The sequence below is a fragment of the Chionomys nivalis genome, chromosome 11 (genome assembly GCF_950005125.1).
Source record: "Chionomys nivalis chromosome 11, mChiNiv1.1, whole genome shotgun sequence".
Taxonomy (NCBI): Eukaryota; Metazoa; Chordata; class Mammalia; order Rodentia; family Cricetidae; genus Chionomys; species Chionomys nivalis.
In genome coordinates, this window is record NC_080096.1 from 57,050,255 (window position 1) to 57,076,302 (window position 26,048).

At 40.9% G+C, this 26,048-nt stretch overlaps 1 protein-coding gene across 5 annotated transcripts in view; it reads right to left on the reverse strand.

Moving 5' to 3' along the window:
* The window catches only part of Focad (focadhesin), a 283,297-nt gene that overhangs the window by 208,648 nt on the left and 48,601 nt on the right, over positions 1-26,048 (reverse strand). For 3 of the 5 annotated variants that reach the window (XM_057783562.1, XM_057783563.1, XM_057783566.1), the window contains exons 5-6: positions 18,279-18,383; positions 2,559-2,660 (exon numbers count right to left, since the gene is read on the reverse strand). In XM_057783562.1, the coding sequence (XP_057639545.1) occupies positions 2,559-2,660; positions 18,279-18,383 (207 nt within the window). Of the gene's footprint in view, positions 1-2,558; positions 2,661-15,228; positions 15,288-18,278; positions 18,384-26,048 lie in introns of those variants that run through there. The other 2 variants (XM_057783567.1, XM_057783564.1) reach the window with 2 other exon arrangements.

Genomic DNA, 26,048 nt, shown 5'->3' on the forward strand with positions numbered 1-26,048 from the left:
TGGAAGTCATCCTGGTACCAGATCAACTGACATGGTAGTTTCATAATACTGTCTGTGCCCAAGCAACCCTACTTTACTCACCAATGACACCAACGAAGGAGAACAGGGGTTACGGCAGTTTGGAAGTGCCAGAGAGAAGCCATAAAGAGCTTTCTTTTATGAACAAGTGATAGCCCTCAACTTAATGAAGAAAACATAAATCACATGCTAACGTTACTAAGATCTATGATAAATAATTGCTAACCTTTCACTTTTTTTAGTAAGCAGCATCTCTGTATTACACAAACTTCACTTTTATCCATCATTTTAGGCATCCACTGGATGTCTTAATTTTAATATTACACCCACGGATGAGTGGAGCTAATTTATTGTTACCTTGCTAACCTATAGAATATATAAGTAATTCCACTTTACAGTTCGAACTTCTTTGATCCTTACCAGAGCCATAGACAGACAGATAGATGTAAGGTGGGTGTGTGTATGTGTGTGTGGCTCTGATACATAGCTACAGAAACTGAGAGATGAATGAAGCACTTACCCACAACCTCTTCATAGGAATTTCGAACTCAAAGGAGATTATGGATTGACATAACTTTAATATCTATTTATATTCATTATATTCCAATAACTCTTAAGCTCAAAAGACCACCATACCAGAATGACCTTCAAGGGTGAAATAAACACCTGACCATAACATTAACCAACTTAAAAGTTTGTCCTATGACAAAATGGTGAACTGAATTGCAACACCTGCATGGTTCAGCCTCTGCCGATCTTGCCAGCCTCACTCTCCACTGTATCGTTACACTTATTTCAGGGGGCCCCACTTATTTCAGGGGGTCACACTTGGCCTCCATCTTGCTGGTCTTTCTACTTCTATCATCCTCCAGTTCTCCACTTTGCAATGACTTCCTGAGGTCCTTTTCCTTCCCTGTCAGGTGGTCTGTGGTCGGATCACCATTATACACTTTCGTGGCAAAACATGTAGCATTTATATCCCTTGCCAAACTATAATTCAAATAAGGATACAAACCATAGGTTTCTGTTTGCTGCTGTATCACCAAGACTGTATGCACCAGGACTTCAAAGAAATGTGCAATTAATTAATGTGGTTATATAAAGTTACAGATATTCAAAATTAGCATAAATCAATCAAATACAACTTTATTCTTTTTCACTTTATTCAGTGTTTTCATTTATTATGTGTAAGAAGTAATTAACTGTGATACAAAGCTGAACTAAGCACTCTTGTTTTAACATAACTGAAACTGTATTGTTGTGCTTCCTTCATGATAAAATGCTATCTTAAAACTCGCCCTAGCTGAATCACTTCTGATTTCCTGCTCTGCATTTCCAGAGTTCCGTGAGCACTCGTTACGTCCGGTATGAGGAGATACCGACATCTCAGTTTATCTGACTTAAGTATCTAGTTTGAGTAATAATTCCTAGCATGGAAAGAACTAGAATGCCTTTACATTTTGACTCCTTCACACGACTGTGAACCACTGCTCCTATTCTTATTACCTTCTAAACAACAAATTGAAGTTACTGCTCCTAATATTCTATCTGATGGTCTACTGAAGAAGTGCAACCAGAATTATCAATTTCATACTGCAAGGCACAAACACACAGTGCAAATTTAGAACTGAAATTACCCTTTGTAGGGACAAGCATGGTAGCACATAGATTTAATCCCAGCACTCAGGAAACAGAGACAAGCAGATTTCTGAGTTCAAGGCCAACCTGATCTACACAGTGAAGTTCAGGCTAGCCAAGTTACATAGTACACTATCTCAATGGGGGAGGGGGGGTGTTAAAACAAATATAAAACAATTTAAAACTTCTATATGGCCCAAAAATTTCATTAAGTAAACTCACCTTAAAATTTATCTGGGTTTTTACTTCTGACAGAGTTGAAGAAAGATTCATCTAGAAACTATTAATCTATCTATGAAAAAACATTTAAGGTGAAGGTGATAATTTGAGCTGCCTTCTTGTAGCTGATTACAAGGTACTGCAGTCTGAAGGTTTCTATGGTAAGAAAATCTTCAACCCATTCATGGATTTTGTTCACAAAAATTTGAGATGTATAGGGCACCTACAAATGTTCTGGGCATTATGAAAAAGGGCAATAGAACTGGATCACTATCCTCCAAAAGGTTTTAAAGCTCACAGCAGAGAAAGTAAGTTTAATGACGTTACCGATCGCACTGCAAGTTGTGGCGGGAACACAAAAGAGAGACAGCTCATCATTTGCAATAACCAAAGATGAAGAACAAGATGCAAAGGAGTACTGACAATAGAGAGCTTAGTCAGGGAGTTGGATAAAATCCAACAAAGGCAGATTTAATAACAGCTATTCTCCACCGGACAGTTCAACAACCAATCCTCCTGGCAGATCATGTTCCCTTACTGCCAAAGGAAAAGAGCACGTATGACCGCCTCTAGAACATTCGCTCTCCAGAGTCACAGAAGCTAAAACAAGAACAACACATAGCGCCGGCTCTAAACTTAGCACACGCCATTCTGTGTCCTTCATTTACTTCACTTCATGTTACCTTTCAGGGCATTGCTGGAAGAAGGCAGTCAGCTGCTGCAGGAGCAGTGGCCAGCAATCAGGCCTGTGTTCAAGCACGGTGATCAAAGGCTGCGGGTGAATTCTGAGAAACACAGGAAATCACGTTATTAACTGTCTTTTCAGGAGCAGAAATTCTATTCAAATACAGCAGAAAAGGAAAAAAAAGAAAACAAACAATGCCAGCTACAGACATTTTCCAGGACCTCTAATCCACAAAGCTATCGCTCCCTGAACTAAGGAAGTGGAGCTAATTCTTCTGCTGAAAAGAAAATGGATCCAGAATCTCGCAGGTCTAAATTTAAGAATGGATCCTAGAACACAACTGTCTGTAACTTCAGTTCCAGGGGACCTGGCACCCAAACACGGACAAACACGTAAGTAAAACACCAATGCGCATGAAATAAAAAATTTTTAAAAAGGAAAAAGAAATCAGCTCCTTGCTCCTTAGCCCTCCAAGAGCTAGCATATCTCCTTAAACCTCTTACCCTTATTCTCCTTCCCATCTCTCTCCCACCCCCACAAGAGAACTACTGCAGATCAAGGTCTCCTTCAAAATGTATTCAAATTAAATCAGGTCAACAGAAATAAAAGGCAGTCATTTTAAAATAGGAGAAATGACACACATGCAAACAGCTATGATTCTGACACAGTTACGTTCCAGCCAGACTGCAAAGAACCATTCACCCTGCTGCAGGACACGGAGGGCATGCTTCACCCGCTATTGGATTTGGCCCATTCCACTTAGCATCGCAGACTTAATCTTTAAAAACTAGATTAAGAAGAATATACTAGAATAAAGGTCCAAATTAATTACTAATTTAGACCTCTAGATAATTAACTTGTCCAGACAACTGATTATGTCCACTCTAATGACAATATTGTAAAGAACAATGTACAATGTTGATTATGAGAGGCTGATAATCTTGAAAGAAGTGACACAAATAATGGAAACATTGGCTCTTGTTGTTGATTAGTATTTGATTACTAATATTAAACTATTTCAAATGAACACAAATAACCCAGAATCAATTATAATTGCCAAATTTTGTTTTTATAATTTAAGCATAATGAAGCAAAGATATAAATTCTCCCTCGTGTATCATCAAATTGATATGTGAATACACATAAAAATAATACAGAAAGGCTTGCACCCAAGTAATAGAATGTATATATTTCTTAATTCAACAAAGTGCACAGCTATTGTGCATGAGAGTGGCTTATTCTTAGCACTGCTGGCACGTTGGACAGACAAGTCTTCACTGGGATGCTGTCCTGTTCCCCTCAGCCTGCTCAGCAGCAACCTAGCCTCCCCCCACCAAATGCTCTTGTGCTCCCTCCAGGTACTGACAATCAAAAGTGTCTTCAGACTGCGTGATGTCCCTGTTGGGGTAAAACTGTCTCTGGTTCAGAACCATTCGTGGAAGCCCACCACTTGAACTGGAATGGAAAGCACAAAGCTGAACAGAAAGTGGCACCAGGCCCCGTTTACCCAGAACTAAAAGTAATCAATCATGACCAAAGCCAAAGTTTACATTTCTTATGGAAATGTACTTAACAAAACTTAGCATTGGATGCACAAGAGAAATTAAAAGGTTTAAAATGTAAAAAAAAAAATGTAAAATTATTCCTTTAAAAAATAAGCCCCATTCTAAAATAAACATCATTAGAGAATATAGATGCTAATTTGAGTATGACAGAAAATGAAGTTATTATCCTATCAAAAATATTATAATTAGAAGATGTAAAATGTCATAAGGCTGAGTACAGTTCCTTCTTGATGTATTCAAGATTTGATTATTAAATTTACAGATTATTCAAGATTTTTCTTTCTTCCTTTCACTTGCATTTGTTAGCCATTCAACTTCTTTAAAATGTATCCAAATGAGAATGTTCAAGTCATTTGAAAAGACACACAGTTTAAACTCTGAAATTTTAAATTGGAACTACTATTGTGAGAGGGGGAATGAGAGAGAGAGGAGTTTGCCTCAAGATTCAATCATTTATTTACACCTCCCTACTAGTTATTGGTCAATGAGGCCCCAGTGGCCCCCAAAAGAAAGGGACACAGCTATTGATATAGCTCACCAGAACAAGATGGTAAAACCCTATTGCTGAAGACATAACACATGCTCCTTGCAGGACCTAGTGGAATCAAGCTGAAACTGATGGGAAAACTGCCTCCCTGGTAGCTAGTTCTAACAGTGCCAGCAGGGGTGTGCAAACTGCTGGATTGCAAGAAATGACAATGCTATGATCCAACAGAGAACTCTTCATGCTACAATATAAACCTGCCAGGCAAAATATGCCCAAAAGGTTTTGGGGGATAACCAATTGCTGCTGGGTCATAGCTGAGGCTTATTCCACAGGAGAGAATTTATGCCTAGTACTATAAATCTGGTCAAAGGACCATGGTTCAGAGAGTCAAAGATCCTAAGCAAGAACCTATTACTATTATCTTTCTAAGTCCAACAAGTTGCCAAACTACCTTCTAAATATTTATGTTTGTACATATAGTTTAGTGCTGTCCTCAACCTTGGCCAAGGGAGTTTCTCTCTGTGGTGGTCAGCAGTTAATAGAGACTCAACTGGTCAAGGTAACTACCATTAAAGAAGTAACTACCGGGTGCTCAGCCCTAAATCAGACATCTAGATCAATACCTGACCCATGAAGGGGGAGCAGAAGGAACTTAAGAGCTGGAAGATAAGGAGGAATGTTGTGAAATGTCTTCTACCCAAACATGGTCCCTGCTTCATGAATCCTGTACAGGTACGGTCGTCTGCACATGGTGAAGCCACAAGGTCACCACTAAATGGACTCAGTGAGTTATGAGGTTTAGGAAGAAAGGGGGGGGAGGAAGGGAGGGAAAAAAGGGAGGGAGGGAAGAAAGGGAGGGAGGGAGGGAAGAAAGGGAGGGAAAAGAAAGTGGGAATATAATGGCTTAGGGTGGCAGAGAGGAGTAGGAAGGATTACAGATGGGTATGATCAGGACACACTGTTTGGATGTAGGAAATAAAAAAAATAAAAGGTTTTCAAAGAGAGGGGGAGAGAGCGCATGCACTGAACACAGGCATCCGTCTACTTTCTGACTATGGCAGCCTCACGTTGCTACGATGAGATCTCTATCATGATGAGCTGGAACTGGAACTCTGAACCAAAATAAACCCTCTTTCCTTAAAATAAATGATTCATTAATTCAATCAGCTTGTCCTTAGGTCATCATCATTGTCATCACTGTCATGGTTTTTCTATAAGTCATAATCACACAGCAGCACCCTTGAACTCTTTTTCTATTACCTAGCCATGTCCCTAACTCACATAAAACTAAAACTGGAGAGGATGTAGCCGTGGGAACAGAGAGCACAGAATTATCAATTCTAAATTTATATATGTGTGTGTGTATGTAGATGTATAATGTATATATGTATATATATATATATATATATATATATATATATGTATATAGAGAGAGACAGAAAGAGAGAGAGAGACTCATGTCAAGACTGGATTCCAACTCATTACATAGCCTGCCTCTTCTTCCCTAGTGCTGGGATCACAGACATCCACCACCATGCCCAGTTTATGCAGATCAAACCCAGGGCCTATACTTACTAAGCAAGAACTCTAACAACTGAGCGACATGTCCACCTCCACATTTACATTCTCCAGCAAAGCATGACAAGAGAATTAACCTCTCTTGACCAAAGTTTCCTCACCTGTAAAATGAGCTCAGGCTGCATAACCCATATGAACACCGAATCCTAAGCAGACGATGCACAGGAGTATATGTGCTGTGGAACAATTTCGTACACTGTAAATATGTATTACTCTCATTGCTAATAAAGAGCTGACTGGCCTATAGCTGTAGCTGGGCAGGAGAGGCAGACTAGGAGGACGCTGGGAAAAAGAAGGGCAGAATCTGAGAGCTCATAGATGAGGTAAAAGGAGTTCAGAGCAACAAACACATAGATGAATAAAAATGCGTTCATTTAAATTGTAAGAGATGGCTGGAGACATGCTTAAGCTATCAGCCGAGCATTTATAATTAATAATAAGTCTCTTTGTTGTTATTTGGGGAACGGCTGCAGGATAGAAAAGTCTGTGTACATAAATGCAATGAAACCCTGAAAAGGCAGCAAGCCACAAAAATGGTGCTCCAACAAGTAATTCTATGGAAAGCCTGAATGGCTTTAAGGCCAATGTCTGCTAAACATACGGCCTTATCTATTTTATCTAAGAAAAAAAAAAAAAACATTGTGCATTGTCTGCTTCCAAGGAAAGTAAAGTGCTGTATCCAAAAGGAGAAATGATTAAATCAGAATTTCCTAGCTCTTGAGATGGCCTATAGATCTGCTTTCTCCTTAAAGGAGGATAACATCATTTCTAAAGATTAAAATCAATACAAATAAGACAGGCAGGTCATCCTCCATTGGCTTCCAGTGCCTGTAAATCTCTTACTGTGCCTTGGTTTTTCTTTGGCATGCCACATGAGCCAATTTGTTGAACATTCTTTGGCACTTTCCTTAATTTGTGACATGCAAACGTTTTAACTGATATTCTAAGTAAAGCATGTAACACAATACCTAACAAACAAAAGAGTCCCATCAACACTAGCCAGGGAAAATTTATGAGTGAGAACAGAGTCAGCCTAAAAGTTGGGTCTCTGTCTTAATCTTTTTTGTTCTCCACTGTGTACAAAATGCACTACTACAAAGAATGTAGTTACATATACACATACCAAACATGCCCCTCATGTTATCTTTTAAAAACTCAGATTGCTTTATTCATATAGTCACAAATGAAAGAATAAAGTATGAAAGTCAGTTTTGTTCCAGAGTCAATACCATACAGAAACAGAGGACAGAGACCACAAAGAAGCATGCAGACGTGGATGGAAATATTCCATTGCTCCCCACCTTTGACTAGTATTACTGACAGTGGAGAGGAGTGCATGCATCTGAAATTACGGAGCAGAGGAAAAGAAGGATTATGTATGCATGGTTCCACCAGACTATCACAGACGCATGATAAAATAAGGTATGCAACCCATAGTCACCTTTTCAAGAATAAATGCATCAATCTTAATAGAAATGAGAGAATAAAAAAATTAGCTGTGTGGCAGCTAAATCAGGAAGCAAAAGTTATCTATAACCTTTAGGTGACCTCAACCTTTTGCCTCATCTCCAAGTATCAGAAAGCTATGATTTGATTTATATCGTGGATTCGGTGACTGGCACAGAGCGCCTTTTCTGTGTGAGAAACAATGCCTGCAAGTCACCGTGCATTTCCATGTCTGCAGCTTGACCCTGGTGCGTTCAGAGCACTGCACAGCACTTGCTCCATCAAATATGCATTTTAAAAGCATTTCTCTACCTGCTCGGAATTTTGATGGGAGAGTGCTGGCGAGAAGCGAGACACGTTTTTAAATCCCTGCGGATAAGTTTAAAGACGCATGATGGGAAAATGTTACGAGAATTACAACATAGATATTACTATACAAATGAATCAAAAAGAGAAATTAAGAGTAATAATAAACCACTGTATAATATAATTTGAAAACAAATGTATGTGTGTGCTTCCCACAAGAACTTCACAGAAAACCACTGGAGCAAAAGCGCTCTAATGTAGAAATTTTTGACTGATTATATCTTTCCTTAGGTCTGTCAGGCAGGTAGGGCGTATATAAGACTTTTATTAAGTAATGCTCTTGCTATGGTGCTGCCCTCACACTCTTCCTTCCCTGGGATGGCTATTATGAGAACCAGACTTTTAATGCAAAGTTATCTTCTAAGAAGAAGGTGATGACTTAGGGTCAGGAAGACAGTGGTACTTAAGGATCTAAGACTTTTCTTATATCAGTTACATGCCGCTATGATTTACAATACATAAGCTAAAAGAAAAGAAAAATGGAATTATTTTCATGGCTTTAGACGTGTTCTTGAAAATATAATGACAGTTTTTTATATTGGTATCTAGATTTTAAAATTTTTGTGCATTTTCTAGGGGCCACTGCTAGCTGGAGACATATAATACATATGAGCTTATTCTTCGGGTCTGAATGCCAATCACAACTGCAAACCCACATGATTAGAATCATTAATAAAAATCAGAAACAAAGAGAGAAAAGAATAAAGTAAGAAGTAAAACATTCATGTAAACAGAAAAAATCAGGTTGCAGAGAAGGCCAGTAATGCTGCAAGGCATTGCCGTCCACGATCACCTAGTACGGCCCTGGTTTGCTCTTTCCTTTTACTTAGCCCCACTGAGCTTGTCCGGAAGCAGAAGTGACCTTGACACTCCGTTCCTCATCTTCAATAAGCCCTTTGAACTGAAAGGTAGAAAATTTAAACTATGTTCACACATTCCTAGGTCAGAGTACAAAATTGGAAGGGTCTCCTAAAGAAGATCCTGATGGTAATTCTCCAATGGTGAGTGCAAACACATTAAAGTGAACTATAGACCTAGGGTGCCTGCTGCATTTAGCTTGGCTAATCTGTTTTCAGAAGAACTGCAAACACCATTTTCCCCAAAAACAGATTACACATGGTATGTTCTCACCCACAATAATGGCTACCTGATACCTTCACCAGGAATAAAAACTAAGGTTTATTTCAAATAACTTTTTAAATAATTACCTTCAGGATAAATGTAAAAGCCAAACACTGAAAGTTCTCTTCCTAGTAAACATAACAAGAAATTCTGAGATAATAAAAGGTTGTATACACATGTATCTGGGAATGAAGCACTCGTACACGCTACAACACAGATGAAACCTTGAAAATATTATGCCAAGAAGTCAAATATACAAGACCTCACGTTGTATTGTTTCATCACATGAAATTCTGTACATAGACTGTGCAAGCCAAATAATGCTTTCTGGGGGTGGGAGAGAGAACTGATCTTATATATGGGATTCCTTTAGAGATGATAAAATAATCTGAAATAAAGTAGTAGTGGAGTTAGACAATTTCCTGACTTTAATAAAGTCCACTGACTCATACAACTGAAGAGAATTTTATGGCATATAAATTATATCTCAGTAAAACAAGAAGCACTAAACAATCTTCTAAATGTCAGTCAGGTGTGATGGCATATGCCTGGAACCCCAGTACTCTGCACTCTGAGGAAGAGAACATGAACCCCAAACCAGCCTGGGCCACATAGCCAGAACCAATCTCCAAATAACAACAATAAAATTTAAGTTAAAAACTCTAAATTTAGGGGCTAGAAAGATGACTCAGTTTGTACAGCACATGCCTTAGGACCTGAGTTCAGATCCCAGAACCAATGCGAAGCTGTACACAGGAGCGTGAATCTGTAATCCCCAGAGATTACAGATTTTAGAGACACAGTCGATACAGAAGCACCAGATGTTCATAAGCGTCCACGAGCTAGTTTGGTGCAAGCATCAGTAAACCACAAGAGAACCAGCCTCAGGCGGGCATTGGTAGCACACACCTTTAATCCCAGCACTTGGGAGGCAGAAGCAGGTGGATCTCTGTGAGCTGGAGCCTAGCCTTGTCTACAAGAGCTAGTGCCAGGGCAGGTGCCAAAGCTACACAGAGAAACCCTGTCTCAAAAAAAAGAAAAAGAAAAGAGAAGAAAAGAAAACAAAAGAGAGAGAACCTGCCTCCACATGCCTGCACTCACTTACACACACACAGAGAACTAGATGGTGCACACCTTTAGACCCAACACTTGGTAGGTAAAGAGAGGCAGATGAACCTCTGAATTCAAGGCCAACCTGTTCTACATAACAAGTTCCAGATCTGCCAAGTAAAATGGCAATACTGTCTCAAACAAAATCACAATAGACATCAACAACCATATACTATTTTAAAGTGTTAGCTTTTTTATTTTAGAAACAGCTGTATATTGTGTAAAGTACATTAGTATAATAAATGCATTAAGGGGCATTTCCCTGAAAAAAATAATTCCAAGTTAAAATCTCATCTGTTCCTGATAACTTGTCATCTTCTCTTCTAAAACCATCCCAGGTGCCCCTTTGCCACTATCAATGTGACTTACTGGGGAGTGGGGGGGCGATCACTATTTTGAAGCCATCACAGTGAACCCTGGGGTGAGGAATATGAAGCAGGGTTCTGCGTAGCCTCGGTGTCTCCACTACAGATTTCTCCTTAGTTATGATAGACAGGAAAGTGACCAGAGAGTGGCAAGGTGATCAAAATTAAACCCAATGAACAACAGGATGACTATCACTGGTGCCAGGTGTGTGCTCTTCAGAGACAAACAGCATTGTTTATGAAATTCAAAAATGCCAATGCCATAAAAGACATTTTATGAGAAAGGGTTCCATCTTTTAAAAGAATTTTTTAAGTGACAACTAATCATAATATGCAATTCTAAAAGATACCCATATATTTAAAAAAATGGATAAATGAATTCCTACTACTCTTCAAATGAAACTCAAAAGTCTTCGTTCACTATGGCCTTACTCATGCCCATCTCTCCATGCCCTGAGCACTAAGCAGCCGCTATTCAGCCTTCCTTGGGCCCCTCCAGCACATGGAGTTCTCACATGGCACAGTGTCCGCATTGGAGAAATTGTTTGAACTATTCAAGTCACTAGAACATGTCTTCCTTCAAAATACACAGTAAGAGGAGATGCAAAAAGTTACATGTTTAGAAGAAAAGATACCAAAATTAAAAACAGAGCTCTATTTTGACACCCACCACCACAAAGCAGTTTCTGTAAGTGCATATTAATATTTTTGTACCTGTCTGACATCTCTATATTCGATTACCCCAAGGGATAAGTCTGACTTCAATCAAAGAGTCAATATGAGTTAAGAAGTAGCTCAGCCTTTAGGATGTTTAAATCCTTAACTATCAACCCCATGATGACTACAAATGGAGGACTAAACACACACGCAGGGTGCAGAGTTTCAATCTGCTCAGGGTCCAACCATCCTCGGCTACTGGCCTCATCGCCTACTTCAGAGTAGCCATCTGCCAAGTCATTAAATATTCCCTCACTCCAGAAAGCACAGCTTCCCACGAACAGGGCTCTGAACATTTGATATTTGTGCATGTCAGCCACTGTCTGGCACATCAGAATAAAGCACAAATTCTGGAACAAGCAGTCACTGCTCATGAATTCACAGCTATTTCCTCACTTTTGCTGAGAGCAAAGAGACCGTAAAAAGATTGCCATAATATGAATATGCAAAGCACACGATGAAACTTCATGGAAATAGCACATTACAAAGCAAATGAGAAAACTAGCCTCTAATAATTGGCAAATCATAAAAATTTAGATATTCACGCTTGCAGCCAACAATTTAGACCCAACAAAGGGAAAAGAAAGTCTAAACTAAAAGATGTCTTAATAGCAAGAAAATGAAAAATATGTTAATTAGTTTAAAATTTGTTTATAAGCAGAAAAGCATTTCTAAAGTTACGGAAAACATTTTTAAGTCCCTAAAGCAGGTCATAAACTTCACTGCCCACAGACTGTATCCTGTGAACAGACGTGTTGTGTCTGCCAACCTCATACTAAAAAACTGGGATTGGCTGCCAGCATTTAATCAGAAAAATTCACACAGAATCCTTCCACTTATTAAAAGATTTGAAGGTCTGACAATGCATCCCTGTCACTTCCTTGAAACCACAGGCTAGCAATTCCCCACAAGACCTTCTCACGGGGCTTATGTGGGAAACTGAAAAGCCCAAGGTCTCTGGCTGACCCACAGGCATTCTAAGCTGTGCTCAGTCACAGGTATATTGAGAAGTTCCTTAGCCGGCTCTACTACACAGCTGCAGATGAGACACACACTTGGCATTTCCTACTTGTTTAGGGCTCCTGAGCTAATTAACTGCAAGAACAAAATGTATTTCCTCTTTCTCCCAGTTACCCCCATCCTCAGGTAACATTTGCAGTCCTGTTAAAATGTAGCCATCTAATCTTGAGTAAGCCATGAAACTCAACAAGGACACTTTAGGTGGAGCAAGACCAACTTTACTAGCAACACCAACAATTCAGCTCTTTCTCTAAACCAGTTCTCAACCTTTCTAATGCTGAAACCCTTTAATAAAGTTCCTCGTGTTGTAATGGCCCCAACCATAAAATTATTTCATTGATACTGCACAACTATAACTGTGCTACTGTTATGAATTATAATGTAAAATATCTGATATGCAGGATCTCTGACATGCAATTCCACGGGGCTGTGACCCACAGGTTGAGAAGAGCTGCTTGAAGCACAGTCAGTAATCAACTGTACTCAAATTCCAAGACAGCAAGTGTGTGCTTCAGGCCCAGGTTGCAAAACCACATATGGAAAACTCTGAGGATAAACTCCTTATGCATAGGAAGCCCTGACAACCTGTGTGGGTTTCTAAGAGGGTATTTAAGACTCTCTTCCTCTCCTGCTCCCACAACCACCCACCCACCATCTGACCATGAAGACACTCGCATGCATTAGAGACATGGAATTAAGTCACTGAATGGATCTATGACCCGCTACGTTTTTCTCTCTCTCACTCTCTTTCACTCTGCATCTGCTTACTCTTTGGTTTGGTTTTTCTTTAGAACCATCCTATAGCTCTGCTCCCAGCCTCTCCACTGTACATGACTAATGTGGTAAGACAAACTTGGTTCCTTGAAGCTGAAGAGTATACATGTCATACTGAAGAAAGGAGGTGGGGCTAACCCACTCAAGATACCCTCTATCCTAAACTTTCTGGGCCTTGGTAGCCCGTATGTGATGCCATCAAGTTCTTGGGGGCTGAAGGAAGACTTTCTAAGTGTGAGATACAAAATGACCTACATCCGTATCAGGAAGAAACTGAATGAAATTGCTGACTCCCAAGTCACTGAAAACTATGGAATGAATGAGACTCTCCGACAAGCAACTCAGAGAAGCCGTGGTTCTAAGCATCTCTTAAGTCTTCCTTACGTGTACAGACTTTGAGAACCACTGAGCGCTGAGCCCAACAGAAGGATCAGCTTCACTAGGGGTCCTGGTCCTCACATCTTCTCCCCCACACCTGCATGCTATAAGCCATTCCACAGACACGTTGAAATGACCACATATTCTGTGTCATGATGATTCAAATAAGCCAGCCATTTGAACAAAAAAAAAGCAAACATTTTTAAAACACAGCTACAAAGTAGCAAAGTCCTTAATATCATGAAAAATACAGATCAGCTTTACACCCAAAAAGCCAGTTATATGCCATACTATGGTTTTATATTAAACCTGTGCCTCTCACTGAAGTTCTGAGTCGATATTAAGTCTCATGTTTTCTATCGAGCTCACCAGCTGCCTCTACAAGGCTGGTTGATACTGCTAACCAGCACGTAGCAGAGAAGGCTCCAAAGCAGCATGACAATTTTATGCTTGGCTCAGGTAATCATAGCTCTCTCGAGGGGAATCTGCACTTTAGTCTTACCTTTCCTCTGCTCCTGCCATCCGCAATCCCCTCTGGGGGAACTTCAGGCTCTAATACACTCGATTACACTCTACAGATTTATAATGCCAAACAGCCATTCACAGAAGGGCTCTCCATAAACATTACCAACTCGGATGATTGATTCTGGACCTCTTAGTGTGCCATGTTATTTGAAGGCAAACCTTACATACCCATTTATCCTTAGTGCCTTAAACTGGGCTCCCTAGCCACACCTTACACCTACTGCCTTGAGAAAATAAGACTACGTTTAGAAGAACAAGTTGCAAGACAGTGAATTACAGAAGAGACAGAGGTGAGACAAGGCGGATGGGTGAAGTCAGTCACACACAGTAAGGACAACCAGTATGAGAATAAGAATAACCATACTGTTTCAGTAGAGCAGAATGGTCCACACCACCATCATCTAAACTTGTGCTTCTTAAACATTAATGAGTCCGTGAGCTACCTACAAAAATCTCCCAAAATGTAGACTCAGATTCAGGCAGCCTGCAGTGCAGCCCAAGCAGATGCCTCCTAACAAGTTTCCAGCTGCTGCTCACGCTACAGTGGCTCTGCTACTTGGTGACAGTGGGTGGGAGCACAAGCAGCAACAGTATCATCTGGGTGCTTGTCAGATCTCTGACGTCCACCTTAGACTTAAGCAGGGGCCAGAGCTAAGTAGGGTACACACCAGTCCACAGCCTGCTGCCCCACGTACTTGCCCAGAATCAGTCCCACCTGGGAGTACTTAAAAAAACGCATGGGGCTTCTAGCAGAGACTCTGGCCTGGTGAAGTATTTGGATGGTGCTACGTTTCTTTTGAAGCATGCCCAGGTGGTTCTAATGAGCAGGCAATATGGAGAACCAAAGATTTGAAATGCTCTCCTGGGTAGGAGGAAAATATAAACTGACTACTAATGGGGTGAGGAATGTCTTTGGGGGAGGAAGAAATGTTCTAAATTTGACTACGGTGATAATTGCATAACTGTGAACGAAAACCACTGAACTGTATACTTTAAATGTATCCCTCACGTGGTCTGTGAATTATACCCCAATAAAACTGTCATGCAGGATTATTAAAAACCTTAGTAGTTTCTCTATAGAAAAAAAATGAGTAAATAATGAAACAACAATAACATGAAATTATTTTCTATCCCAGAAATTTAGGAGTAAATTTTGAATTTCTTTTAAAGATGGAGTTTGCAAATGCCTCTCCAGAAATGCTAGGATCGACTCACCAACTCTTCAGGATCAATTCTGCTCAGGGTAATAGGTGAAAAAGAAGCTGCAAGCTAGCCTTGCACTGCTATCATGCTAAAAGAAAGAAGAAAAAGGGGGAAAAGGAACAAGGAAAAAGAGGAAAGGGAGGAGAGGGTAATGGGAGAAGAAAAATAAAACCATTTGTAAAACTTTCACTGTAAACCTGTTTCCTACAGTATTTTCAGTGAAGATGGGTGTGCTGATGAATGTCTTTCAGCACTTAGGAGGCAGAAGAAAATGGATATCTGTAAGTTCAAGATTAGCTTGATCTACACTGGAGTTCCAACCCAGTCAGGGCTTTAAAAAAAAAAGTGAATGAGATATTGTGCCACATTTTGTTATATATATTTAAAGACATTGGGAAGCATGCCTAGAAAAATATATAAAATACAAATCTAACCTTTAAAAAATAGCTTAAGTTCCCATTTTTTTGCCCTGCAATCTTGTCTACTTCCCCCTCTCCATGCGGATGACTATATGATTTTCTTTGGGTTCACTTTCTTATTTAACTTCTATAGGATCGCACATTATATGCTTAATGTCTTTTACTTATGGCTAGAAACCGATTATGAGTGAGTACATCCCATGTTCCTCTTTTTGGGTCTGGGATACCTCACTCAGGATAGTGTTTTCTATTTCCATCCATTTGCACGCAAAATTCGAGAAGTCATTGTTTTTTACTGCTGAGTAGTACTCTAATATGTATATATTCCACACTTTCTTCATCCATTCCTCCATTGAAGGGCATCTAGGTTGTTTCCAGGTTTTGGCTATTACAAACAATGCTGCTATGAACATAGTTGAACAGATACTTTTGTCATTTGATGTGGCATCTCTTGGGTATATTCCCAATAGTGGTATTACTGGATCTTGGGGTAGGTTGATCCCTAATTTCCTGAGAAATCGCCACACTGATTTCCAAAGTGGTTGCACAAGTTTGCATTCCCACCAGCAATGAATGAGTGTGCCTCTTTCTCCACAACCTCTCCAGCAAAGGCTATCATTGGTGTTTTTGATCCTGAACCTGAAATGACCCTATCCTATACTGATGAATATCTTGCATATCACCTTAGAACCTTCATCTGGCGATGGATCAAGGTAGAGACAGAGTCTCAATTTGGAGCAACGGTCTGAGCTCTTAAGGTCCAAATGAGGAGCAGAAGGAGGGAGAACAAGAGCAAAAAATCAGGACCACGAGGGATGCACCCACCCACTGTGACAGTGGAACTGATTTATTAGGAGCCCACCAAGGCCAGCTGGTCTGGGACTGAATAAGCATGGGTTGATTCCGGACTCTCTGAGCATGGCGGTCAACGAAGACTGATGAGAAGCCAAGGACAATGGCACTAGGTTTCAATCCTAATACATGAACTGGCTTTGTGGGAGCTTAGCCTGTTTAGAAGCTCACCTTCCTGGACGTAGATAGAAGACCTTCGTCTTCCCGCAGGGCAGAGAATTTGGACTGCTCTTCAGTATCGAGAGGGAGGGGGAATGGTGTGGGGGGAGGAGAAGAGGAGTGGGGATAGGGGGAGGGGAGTGGGGGGAGGGGGCAATATTTGGGAGGAGGGGAGGGAAATGGGAAACGGGGAGCAGGTGGAAATTTTAATTAAAAAAGAATAAAAAATAAAAAAAAAAAAAAAAAAAAGAATGAAATATCAACATCAAAAAAAAAAAAAAAAAAAAAAATAGCTTAAGAAGCCACAGATAATACACTCACAAAAACGAGAAAGATCCTAGGCAACACTGACATTGCCGGACCAGACACTGGTCACTGACCATCAAGCAGAAAGCACTACAAGCACACGGGACTTGCATACAACACTGCTCCAGACATGCCCTCAGAGATCCCGCCTACGGTCAACTCTACTACACGTGCTCAAAGCACTACAGGCCACATAAGCCATCCCGACTCCAACCCCTAAACCAACTCCCTATTTATGGTCCCCTGCCTTCATTCTTTAAAATACAAAAATTTTGTTCCTGAGATAACATGAACTCATCGCGCACATCTTCTGGGTCCCTTGCAGAAAGCCCGTCTGTTAAGAAAGGGCTTCCTGGGAACTGGCAGGTAATAAGTGAGGTCACCAGCACGCACTGAGTATGACGCCCCAGTGCACTCTGTTCTTACTGCTTTGTATTTTCTTTTTATAGCAACTCACCCTATCACAATCTAGAGATGACAAAGAAAAAGCAAATGTGATTCCTCACTAGACATTGACCTGGGTAACTGCACTTGCAAACTAGTGTCTCCTATTACTTTCCATGGAAAGAAGCTTGCCTTCCTGCCCTACCCAGCCCCCTGCTCCCAACACCCATGCTTTAAAAACATTTGCTCAGTGAGCTCTTCAGTTTCCACAGTCCTAGGAGAAAACAGCAGCATGTTGTCAGCGTTGAGACAGATCTCCTCTGTTCCCAAGTGCTGGGCCTTCTGCTTCCACCTACCAAGTGCCAGATGACACACACGGACAGTTACATATTCTAAAGCAAAAAAAAGTCACTTCGATTTTGAGTAGCAGATCTCTGTACCAAAGAAGCTCCCCTGAAACCCATACTGGGGGTGTTCAGCATGTGCTCAACTCTTTCATTCCTTGTGTCTCTGAAACAGTCACTTCCTGAGAAATGAGGACCCACAATGACTGTGTGCATATCCTACTGGATGAAAACATAACAATTCTTAAGAAATGACATCTTGTTCTTAATCTAGCTGATGATGTAAAAGTTCCTTTAAATAGAAAGGGAGAGAAAAGAACAGCGAAATAGAGTAACGATGCCAAGTCAAATGTCCTAAGTTTGATACTTGGGCCCACAGTGACAGGGGAGAACGACTCCCTAAGGTTATCCTCCAGCTTCTGTGAAAGCACACACACACACACACACACACACACACACATAAATTCATGCACATTCCCACACATGCAGACTCATATGCATGCACACTCACACTCATGCACTCACATACATGTGCATGCACACACAAAATGCGATGTTCAAATAAAATGAAATAAATACAACAGTAGAGAAGACTTACCTGATAGTGTATATATCCCGAATGTCCTTCTCCCCACCTTGTCCTTCCTTTAGTGCTTGGATTTGCAATAATTTCACAAGGGCTTTTATCAAACCAGGCATATTCCTGTAAAGAAATATAATAATATGCTAAATGTCCCAAACTGAAAAAGAATATGCTAAGCAGGTGCTTATTGCTGCCTTTCCTTCTTGTGATGCTAAACATTGGATCCAGAGCCTCGCACACACTAGTCAAGTGCTCTAACGAGCCACACCTCTCTCCAAACTCACCATAATGGAGCCACTGAGAGTCTGCCACCCACACTCAACAGTGGGCACTTTTCAGCACAGTCAGGACCCACATATGAAAAAGGAAAACATGCTCAAAGACTCAAACCAGCTATCAATCACCTCCCTACACACACTTGGGGGAAATCAATCAGCAAAAAAAGCAAACATTAGCCCACATAATTCGACTCAGTGACCACATCAGTTACCCAGAATAAATGATCAAGTCATTTATAAATATCAGCAGACCATGGAAAATAACCAGACATATGAAGTGGATCAACCATGCAAAAGAGTGGGCCAGGGCACCAATTAAAGCACAACAAAAGCCACTGAAAGAAAATTCATAAAAAGAGGAATATACTTTAAAGTTTTTCCATATTCTGTAAGAAATAGGACAAATATATCAAAAAGTACCCTTTTAAAATGTCTCACAAACTAGAATGAAATATTAGAAATAAAATCATTTACTAATTTTTAAGTAAATTTAAAAATCATGATTGCTAATATTTTTCCTAAGTGCCTAACACGACACTGGGCATTTACCCTTCAGAACAGAGAGCTCACCATCCACACTAACTTTAGGGTCAGGACAAGACGTACGTTTCCCACGACATGGGGCATTTACATGAGCTGTGACTGACTGTATGTCTTAATGCGTTTAAAATCTTCCATCTGGCAAAGGATTTGACTATATAATAGACCACAGCAGTTAACAGCCTTGGCTACTAGGCACACAGGTAATGTGGTTAGTCCAAATCCAGATGTGCTGCATATAAAACATATGCTGGATTTAAAGACTTAAATATAAAAGGGGGGGGAACAAATTCAATTAGAAAGAATGAGGAGCTGGAGAGATGGTTAGGAGCACTGGCTACTCTTCCAGAAGAATCAGGTTTGATTCCCAGCACCCACATAGTATCTGGAATTCCAATTCGAGAGACCCATTGCCTTTTCTAGCCTCTGTGAGCATCAGAAATACATGCAGTACACAGACAGCATGCATGCAAAGCACCATACACGTAAAGATAATTTTTAAAGAAAATATGACTGCATGTTAAAATAAGATTTTGATATTGGGGTTACATAAAGTTCGGTATTAAAATTAGCATTATCAGTTTCTTTATACTTTTTAAATCTGGATACCAGGAAAAAATAAATTTATTATTTGTGTGTATGCATGCCTGCAGAGGCCAAAGGTGTTAGAAGCCCTGGAGCTGGAGTTACAGGTAATTTTGAGTTGTCTGATGGGATGCTGGGAATCAAGCCTTGCCAAGGAAAACCAGCCAGTGCCCCCTAACCACTGAGCCACCTCTGCCCCCAACTATCAGAAAATTTTGAGCACTATTTGTAGCTCAGATGCATAACTCATGTTATAGTCCCACTTCACAGCACTGCTGTTGACACTCCTAAGATTCAGTTACTAAGTCGATTCTTCTGGGACTGTCAACATTTCCCTTCCACTTGAGGAATTTTCCACGATATTTTCAATAGTCATTTTCCCCTTAGGAACCCTCTAATATGCCCGTGCTAGTGAAGAGTCACAGATACTTTGTGACAGGGACCACACATGTCTGGGGTGTGTCTTGTATGACTCTACTGTAGACAGGCCCCCACACTAAATGAAAACCTTCCAGCAAAGATTCTCTCTCGTTGGGCTCAGTAGGTAAAATACTTGTTGTGCAAGCCCAGGACTTGGGTTTGGAGACCGAGAACCCACAAACGTGGACATGGCAGTGCACGTCTGCAATGGCAGGACTTAGGATGGGGTAGAGGGGAGAGGTGGGTTCAGTGAAAGACTCTTAGCTCAGAAGGATAAGGTGGGGGGAGAAACAGAGGGCAACTGAGTAAGAGATACCAACATTGACCCCTGGCTTTCATATGCACACGAACAGGCAGGCTCACTCACATACATGCCTGCTTGTTCTCACACTCTGTCACTCTCTCACACACACAAGATTATGTCTCTATGTCTTCTATGTATGTTCTTGGATGATTGTCAAGGATTAGCCTTGCTCACATACCCGGTCTTAATGATTATTTCAATTTCATGGTACTTTACCTCGTTCAACAAAATGACCAATTAATCTCACTGTGACTCAATAAAATGAAACAGAGAAAATTTTATGGTATATAAAAGAATTTATAGTGTACATAGTATATTATATTTTATAAGAGAAAGCTACTGGAAATACTTCATGCTAATACAGACAGTTTGATATATACTCGGGGTTGAGGATGGATGGGAAAAACAGGGCCAAGGCCACAGACCCACACCAAAAGCCTTTCAATAAAATGTTGAACGGATTGGATCTGTGCTTTAGCTGAGAGCCTCTGCTTTGGTGGTGACAGAACGGGTGAGGACAGGTCTGGAGACTCCACAGGACAGTCACAGGGTCTGCTGGGAGCACACAAACACGCGGGGTGGGGGGGGCATTCTTGTCTTTACACAGCAGCAGGAGGTGCAGGATGATCTCCAGAGGTTCAGAGATGTTTCCTCACTGGCTGCTTCACAAGAAAGCTATTTGCAGTTACATAGCGGCTGACCGAGCCCCATCCCTTTTCTTGATGAGGTGGACATCTGCAAGTTGAACGGCCACAGCCTTAGAGCGGCCCACCTGAGACAGCAAGACAAAAGTGTAAACACATGCTTGTCTTAGGAGGGTTTGCCTGCACCTCCTGGAGGCCTCCTTAGATGATGGAGGTCTCACCTGCTCTGACCATTGGGATTGCTGTCATTCTTTTGACAATCTTGATTGCTACTCTAAATATCCAGATCTCTCTGACTTAGAAGGGAGTAATCTCAAGACCCACAACCTTGAAATAGACTGTTCCTTTACAATTCTGCATCCATTTATTTTATTCAGAATTAAGGGGCTGGCCTGTAAGGAACCTGGGCCACAAGGAGAGAGAGGGTCCTCCCATCCAGCACTCTCCCCATCAGCATAAGACTGAAGCTGCTCTATCATCAGCTGGAGAACTGATGGGACTGTCTAGCCTCAGTCAAGTGACTCAGAGTCACTCAGTCTCCTCAGAGCCTCCCTAGGATTGGACTCTTCCAAATACGCAAATTTACAAAAGATAATAAAGATTGCGTTCTGCTTCATCCTGCATGACAGGACTTAGAAGTATCCCCCCTGTGACAATCACTTGCCTAGCAAGTCTGAAGTCGTGTCTTCCAGTCCTTAGCACAGAAGAAGAAAAAGATCATTCATAATGATTGCATGCTCTTGAAAATGTACTAAAAATCAGCTAATGCAGTATCTAAAATGCTGACTGATTTTACAATATGCAAGTTATACCTTATTTAATAAAAAACAGATAGAATAAAGATTTGGTAAATAAAAAGTATGGGATCAATATGAATAAAAAAAGAACCATATTTTTAAGAAGTGATTAAAGTATTTAAACAATAGTAAACAGTAAAAGAATAAACAGAAACCAACATGTAACTAAAATCAGTTTGAAGAAATTTATGAGAAGGATTCTAAGGAAAACAAAATTACAGTGAGAGACTAAATATTTATAACCTAGATAATAGACAGAGTATTAATATATATATATATTTTCATATATATATATATATATATATATGGAAAACAACCTTTTATAGCCACGTAATCCCAATGAGTAAGATTCATAACACCCAGTGCAGATGAGTGAGTGAGAAAATACACACTTTCACAGTGAGCAAACACTGCTTCAGCCTTTGTGGAAAGCCATGTTAGAGTACCTATAGAACTTTTAAATGAAGATGCCCTGGTCACATATGGGCTGCATCCAGAAACCCTTCTATTGTTAGACCTTGCATACACTCAAAGAAAGACACTGTACTGAGCTGACTGTCTTCAAAAGAAAGAAAGAAAGAGAGAGAGAGAGAGAGAGAGAGGGAGGGAGGGAGGGAGGGAGGGAGGGAGGGAGGGGAGGGGAGGGGAGGGGAGGGGAGGAGAGAAGGAAGGAAGAAAGGGCAGACAGATGGACAGACAGAAAAAAAAAGAAAGAATGAATGAAAGAAAACATGTTTGCTGGTAGGGAAACAGTTGAACTATGGCAAACCTAGCATTACAGGACAGTCTCAATTTGTTAATAATGATTCAAGCAAATCTGTAAACTGATGGAAAGATGTCCATCTATATCACATGGGAAAAACAAGCTTTAGAATAATTTTAAACACTTGGCAGGGGCATGCATAGAAACTTTTGTTCATGTTAAAAATAGGGTTCTAATTTCACTGGCATTGGCTTAAAATCCATACATCCCCAGCTCCTCCACATCCCAGGGAGAATTAGAACCAGGCCTTGAAAGAATACTCCTTCAACATAACATTGGTGGAGCTTCACAGTCCTGATGCTTCCTACTTTTCATCAGCACCTGCCAAGAAAGGGGGGGAGGGGTAAAAAAGAAAATAATTGAAAGCAAGTTTTCCAGGAGTCCCTATGAGCATCATGCGGCTGAACTGCATCTGCCCACCTGAGTCCCGACCCAGGAAGGGACAGTTTTTCTGCTTTCTTCTGCCTTTTCTTTCTGATGTTGTCCAGGGCCTAAGCCCGCTCACTCTGGTACTCTGGGCTTTTTCACTCCTCTGGAGCTCCCCTCCCAGCATGTGGCTGCTTGACCACCATGCAGCTGACCTGGCTTTTTCTCTTCCCTGGCCTCCTCCTCCTGGCAGCTACTGAGATTTACAGCTTGCCTGGCCTGGAGTTTTTCTTTGAAACTCTAATAAAACTGTTCTGAAGCTTTCTTTTGGGTCTGTTCTTAAATTCCTTTATTAATGAGACTAGAATCCCCAAACGGGATGTCTCAACTTCTCCAGTAATACGCAGCAACCACAAAAGGATTGAACTGATCAGAATTTCTGGTAAAGATTTGTCATGTCATCTGGAGATATTACAGACATTTCCCTGAGGACCGAGCACCTGAAGAACCTGACACTGTTGCTCCAACAGCTGTGGAAGTGCCTAAGAGTAGATCCTGGGCTCAACTCTCCAGTCCCGCCTCTGAAATCCAAGGGGAAAATGAGGAGGAGCCTGTGGGAAGGAGGCTCTTATGAGCCCAAGCAGAGATTCTAAGGAACTTTAACATGTCCTTGGCCCCAATTCTCCTGGTTCCCTCCCTGGGCTTTGTGAGGCTAAGAACTCTCACCTTTACTTCTCCCTCACTTCTCCATCCACGCACAGTTAAGGACTTCTTTCCCTTTCTGCATCTTGCTGCTAGACCAATGTAAGCACTGGAGCATGTTCAAGGTCCCCAGGATGGGACCACTGGAGGTATGTCCTAACTACCACACCCAATGACCTCACCCAACAGAAAGAGGCCAGATTAAATGGCATCCCCAATTTCCTAAAGGGCAATTAGAGTTTCCTCTTCAGAGGAGGTAACCTCGAGCACATAAGACAGAAATGAGACAAGCAATTTAGGGGTGGGGCCTGAATTTAAGTCCTAGACCATAAGCCTCGGCCCTGCCCAGGCTGGAAGGAGAAATGCCAGAAGTGTCTGCAAATTCCCCATCTGGATCCTAAGTGATCTTAGGGCTATCTTTTCAGAGGCCTGAGTGTTACAGTAGCATTGAAGGCCCAATAAGGAAAGTTTTTACCTCCCAGCCAAGACTAGAATCCACTTTTGGAGAGAGACATCGCATTGTCTCCTTCCTTAAGAGTTTAATTCAGCTGGGCAGGTTAATCATCTGGCCAAGGGACTACCCCTGAGAGAGGGGTATTCACCATAAGCTATAGAGATAGGCAGAATAGCTATCCCTTTAATAAGATGATGTACTTTTCCTCCGTAAATTCCTGACCCCTTGCTGTGGGACAATGATCTGTACCCTGTCACTTATATTTTAAATAAATGCTGATTGGCCAGTAGCCAGGCAGGAAGTATAGGCAGGGTGACCAGGCAGGAAGCAGAGGTCGGGCAATGAGAATTCTGGGAAGTACAGTCTGCAGTCACGACCCAGCCTCAAAGGAAACAAGATGTGACTGCCTGGCTGAATAAGGTACCAAGCCATGTGGCAAACATAGACAAGAATTATGGGCTAATGTAAGTTATAAGAATTAGTTAATAAGAAGCATGAGCTAATGGGCAAATCAGTTTATAACTAATGTAGACCTCTGTGTGATTTCTTTGGGACTAAACGTCTGTGGGACCTGGTGGGACAGAAAACCTCAGTCAACCCCTCCTAGTCTCTACAAAACTTGCCTTTCTGAGTCCCTGTGGCTGATCTCCTTGCCAGCCTAACTAACAAACTCACTTTCTCTCTCCTCCATTCTTCTGAGGGAGGCTGCCAAGATCTACAGCTTGCCTGCCCTGGGATTTCTCCTTTAAGCTCTAATAATAAGCACTAATATCCAAGGTTCCTTTAAATAACAGAAAAAAAAAAAACTTTTTTACCACTTGCTACTTTCACAGCTTAAAAGTGTCCACCCTTTGCTTGGAATTAGAAAAAAAAAACATATGTACAACTTGATTTAGTTGTTTAAAAAAAAATAGGATGGGAGGACAGAGGAATAGGATGAGGTTCAGTATCAAGTGCTTACGTGTGTGTGTGAAGTTTTAAATTCATTTCAAAATAGTTAGGGAGGGGGTTATGATCTCAATTGAGGAAGGACTCTGAAGACAAATAGATTATACTTGGTTATCTCCTAAATAAACACTATGAGCAAAAACTTAAAGGTAACCGTATCTTTTATTAAGGACTGGTCCTAAGCCACAAACATAAAAGCACTGCTGGCAGCCACTTACAGAGCCTCGTTCGTGCAGCCCACCTGATTTTCTGAGAAAAGCTTAACTTTCCCTCTGCCTCTCGTGCTTGGATACTGGCCAAAGCCTAAGCATGCTTTCTCTGAAACTCCATCATGCAGGATTCCCCTCTGTATGCTGTGAATGTTTTCTTACCATTCGTTAATAAAGAAGCTGCTTTGGCCTATGGCATGGCAGAACATAAAAAACTAAACGGAATGCAGAGAGAAAGAAGGCAGAGTCAGACAGATGTCATGTAGCCACCCAAGAAGCAAAATGTGAGGTAACAAACCATGACCTTTGTGGTAAAATATAAAATAATAGAAATGGGCTAATTTAAGATGTAAGAATAGGAATACGCCTGAGCTGTGGGCCAAACAGTGTTGTAATTAATATAGCTTTTGTGTGATTATTTGGGTCTGGGTGTCTGGGCTTTCTCTCCATCTCCCTCCTCCCAGAGCCTACCAGGGGTTTTAGTTCACCTGCCTGGCTGTTTTTCCTCTCAACCTCTAATAATATAGTCCTTCAGCAAAAAAACAGATGAATAAAAATTTTAAATGTTAAACTTGAGAAAGTAGCCTTCTGAGGAGTATTTCAGGAATTGGAATTAGCTTTTAGACAAGCAAGCTGTGTGGGTCTCAGGTACACAGAACAGCTAATTAACAACGCAAAGCAAAAAACCTTAATCAGGGCAAAAAAGAGCTGATTAGATATTATGCCTAGTATATTCATAGTAGAATGTGTTCACAATGCATCATTAAAAAGGGGG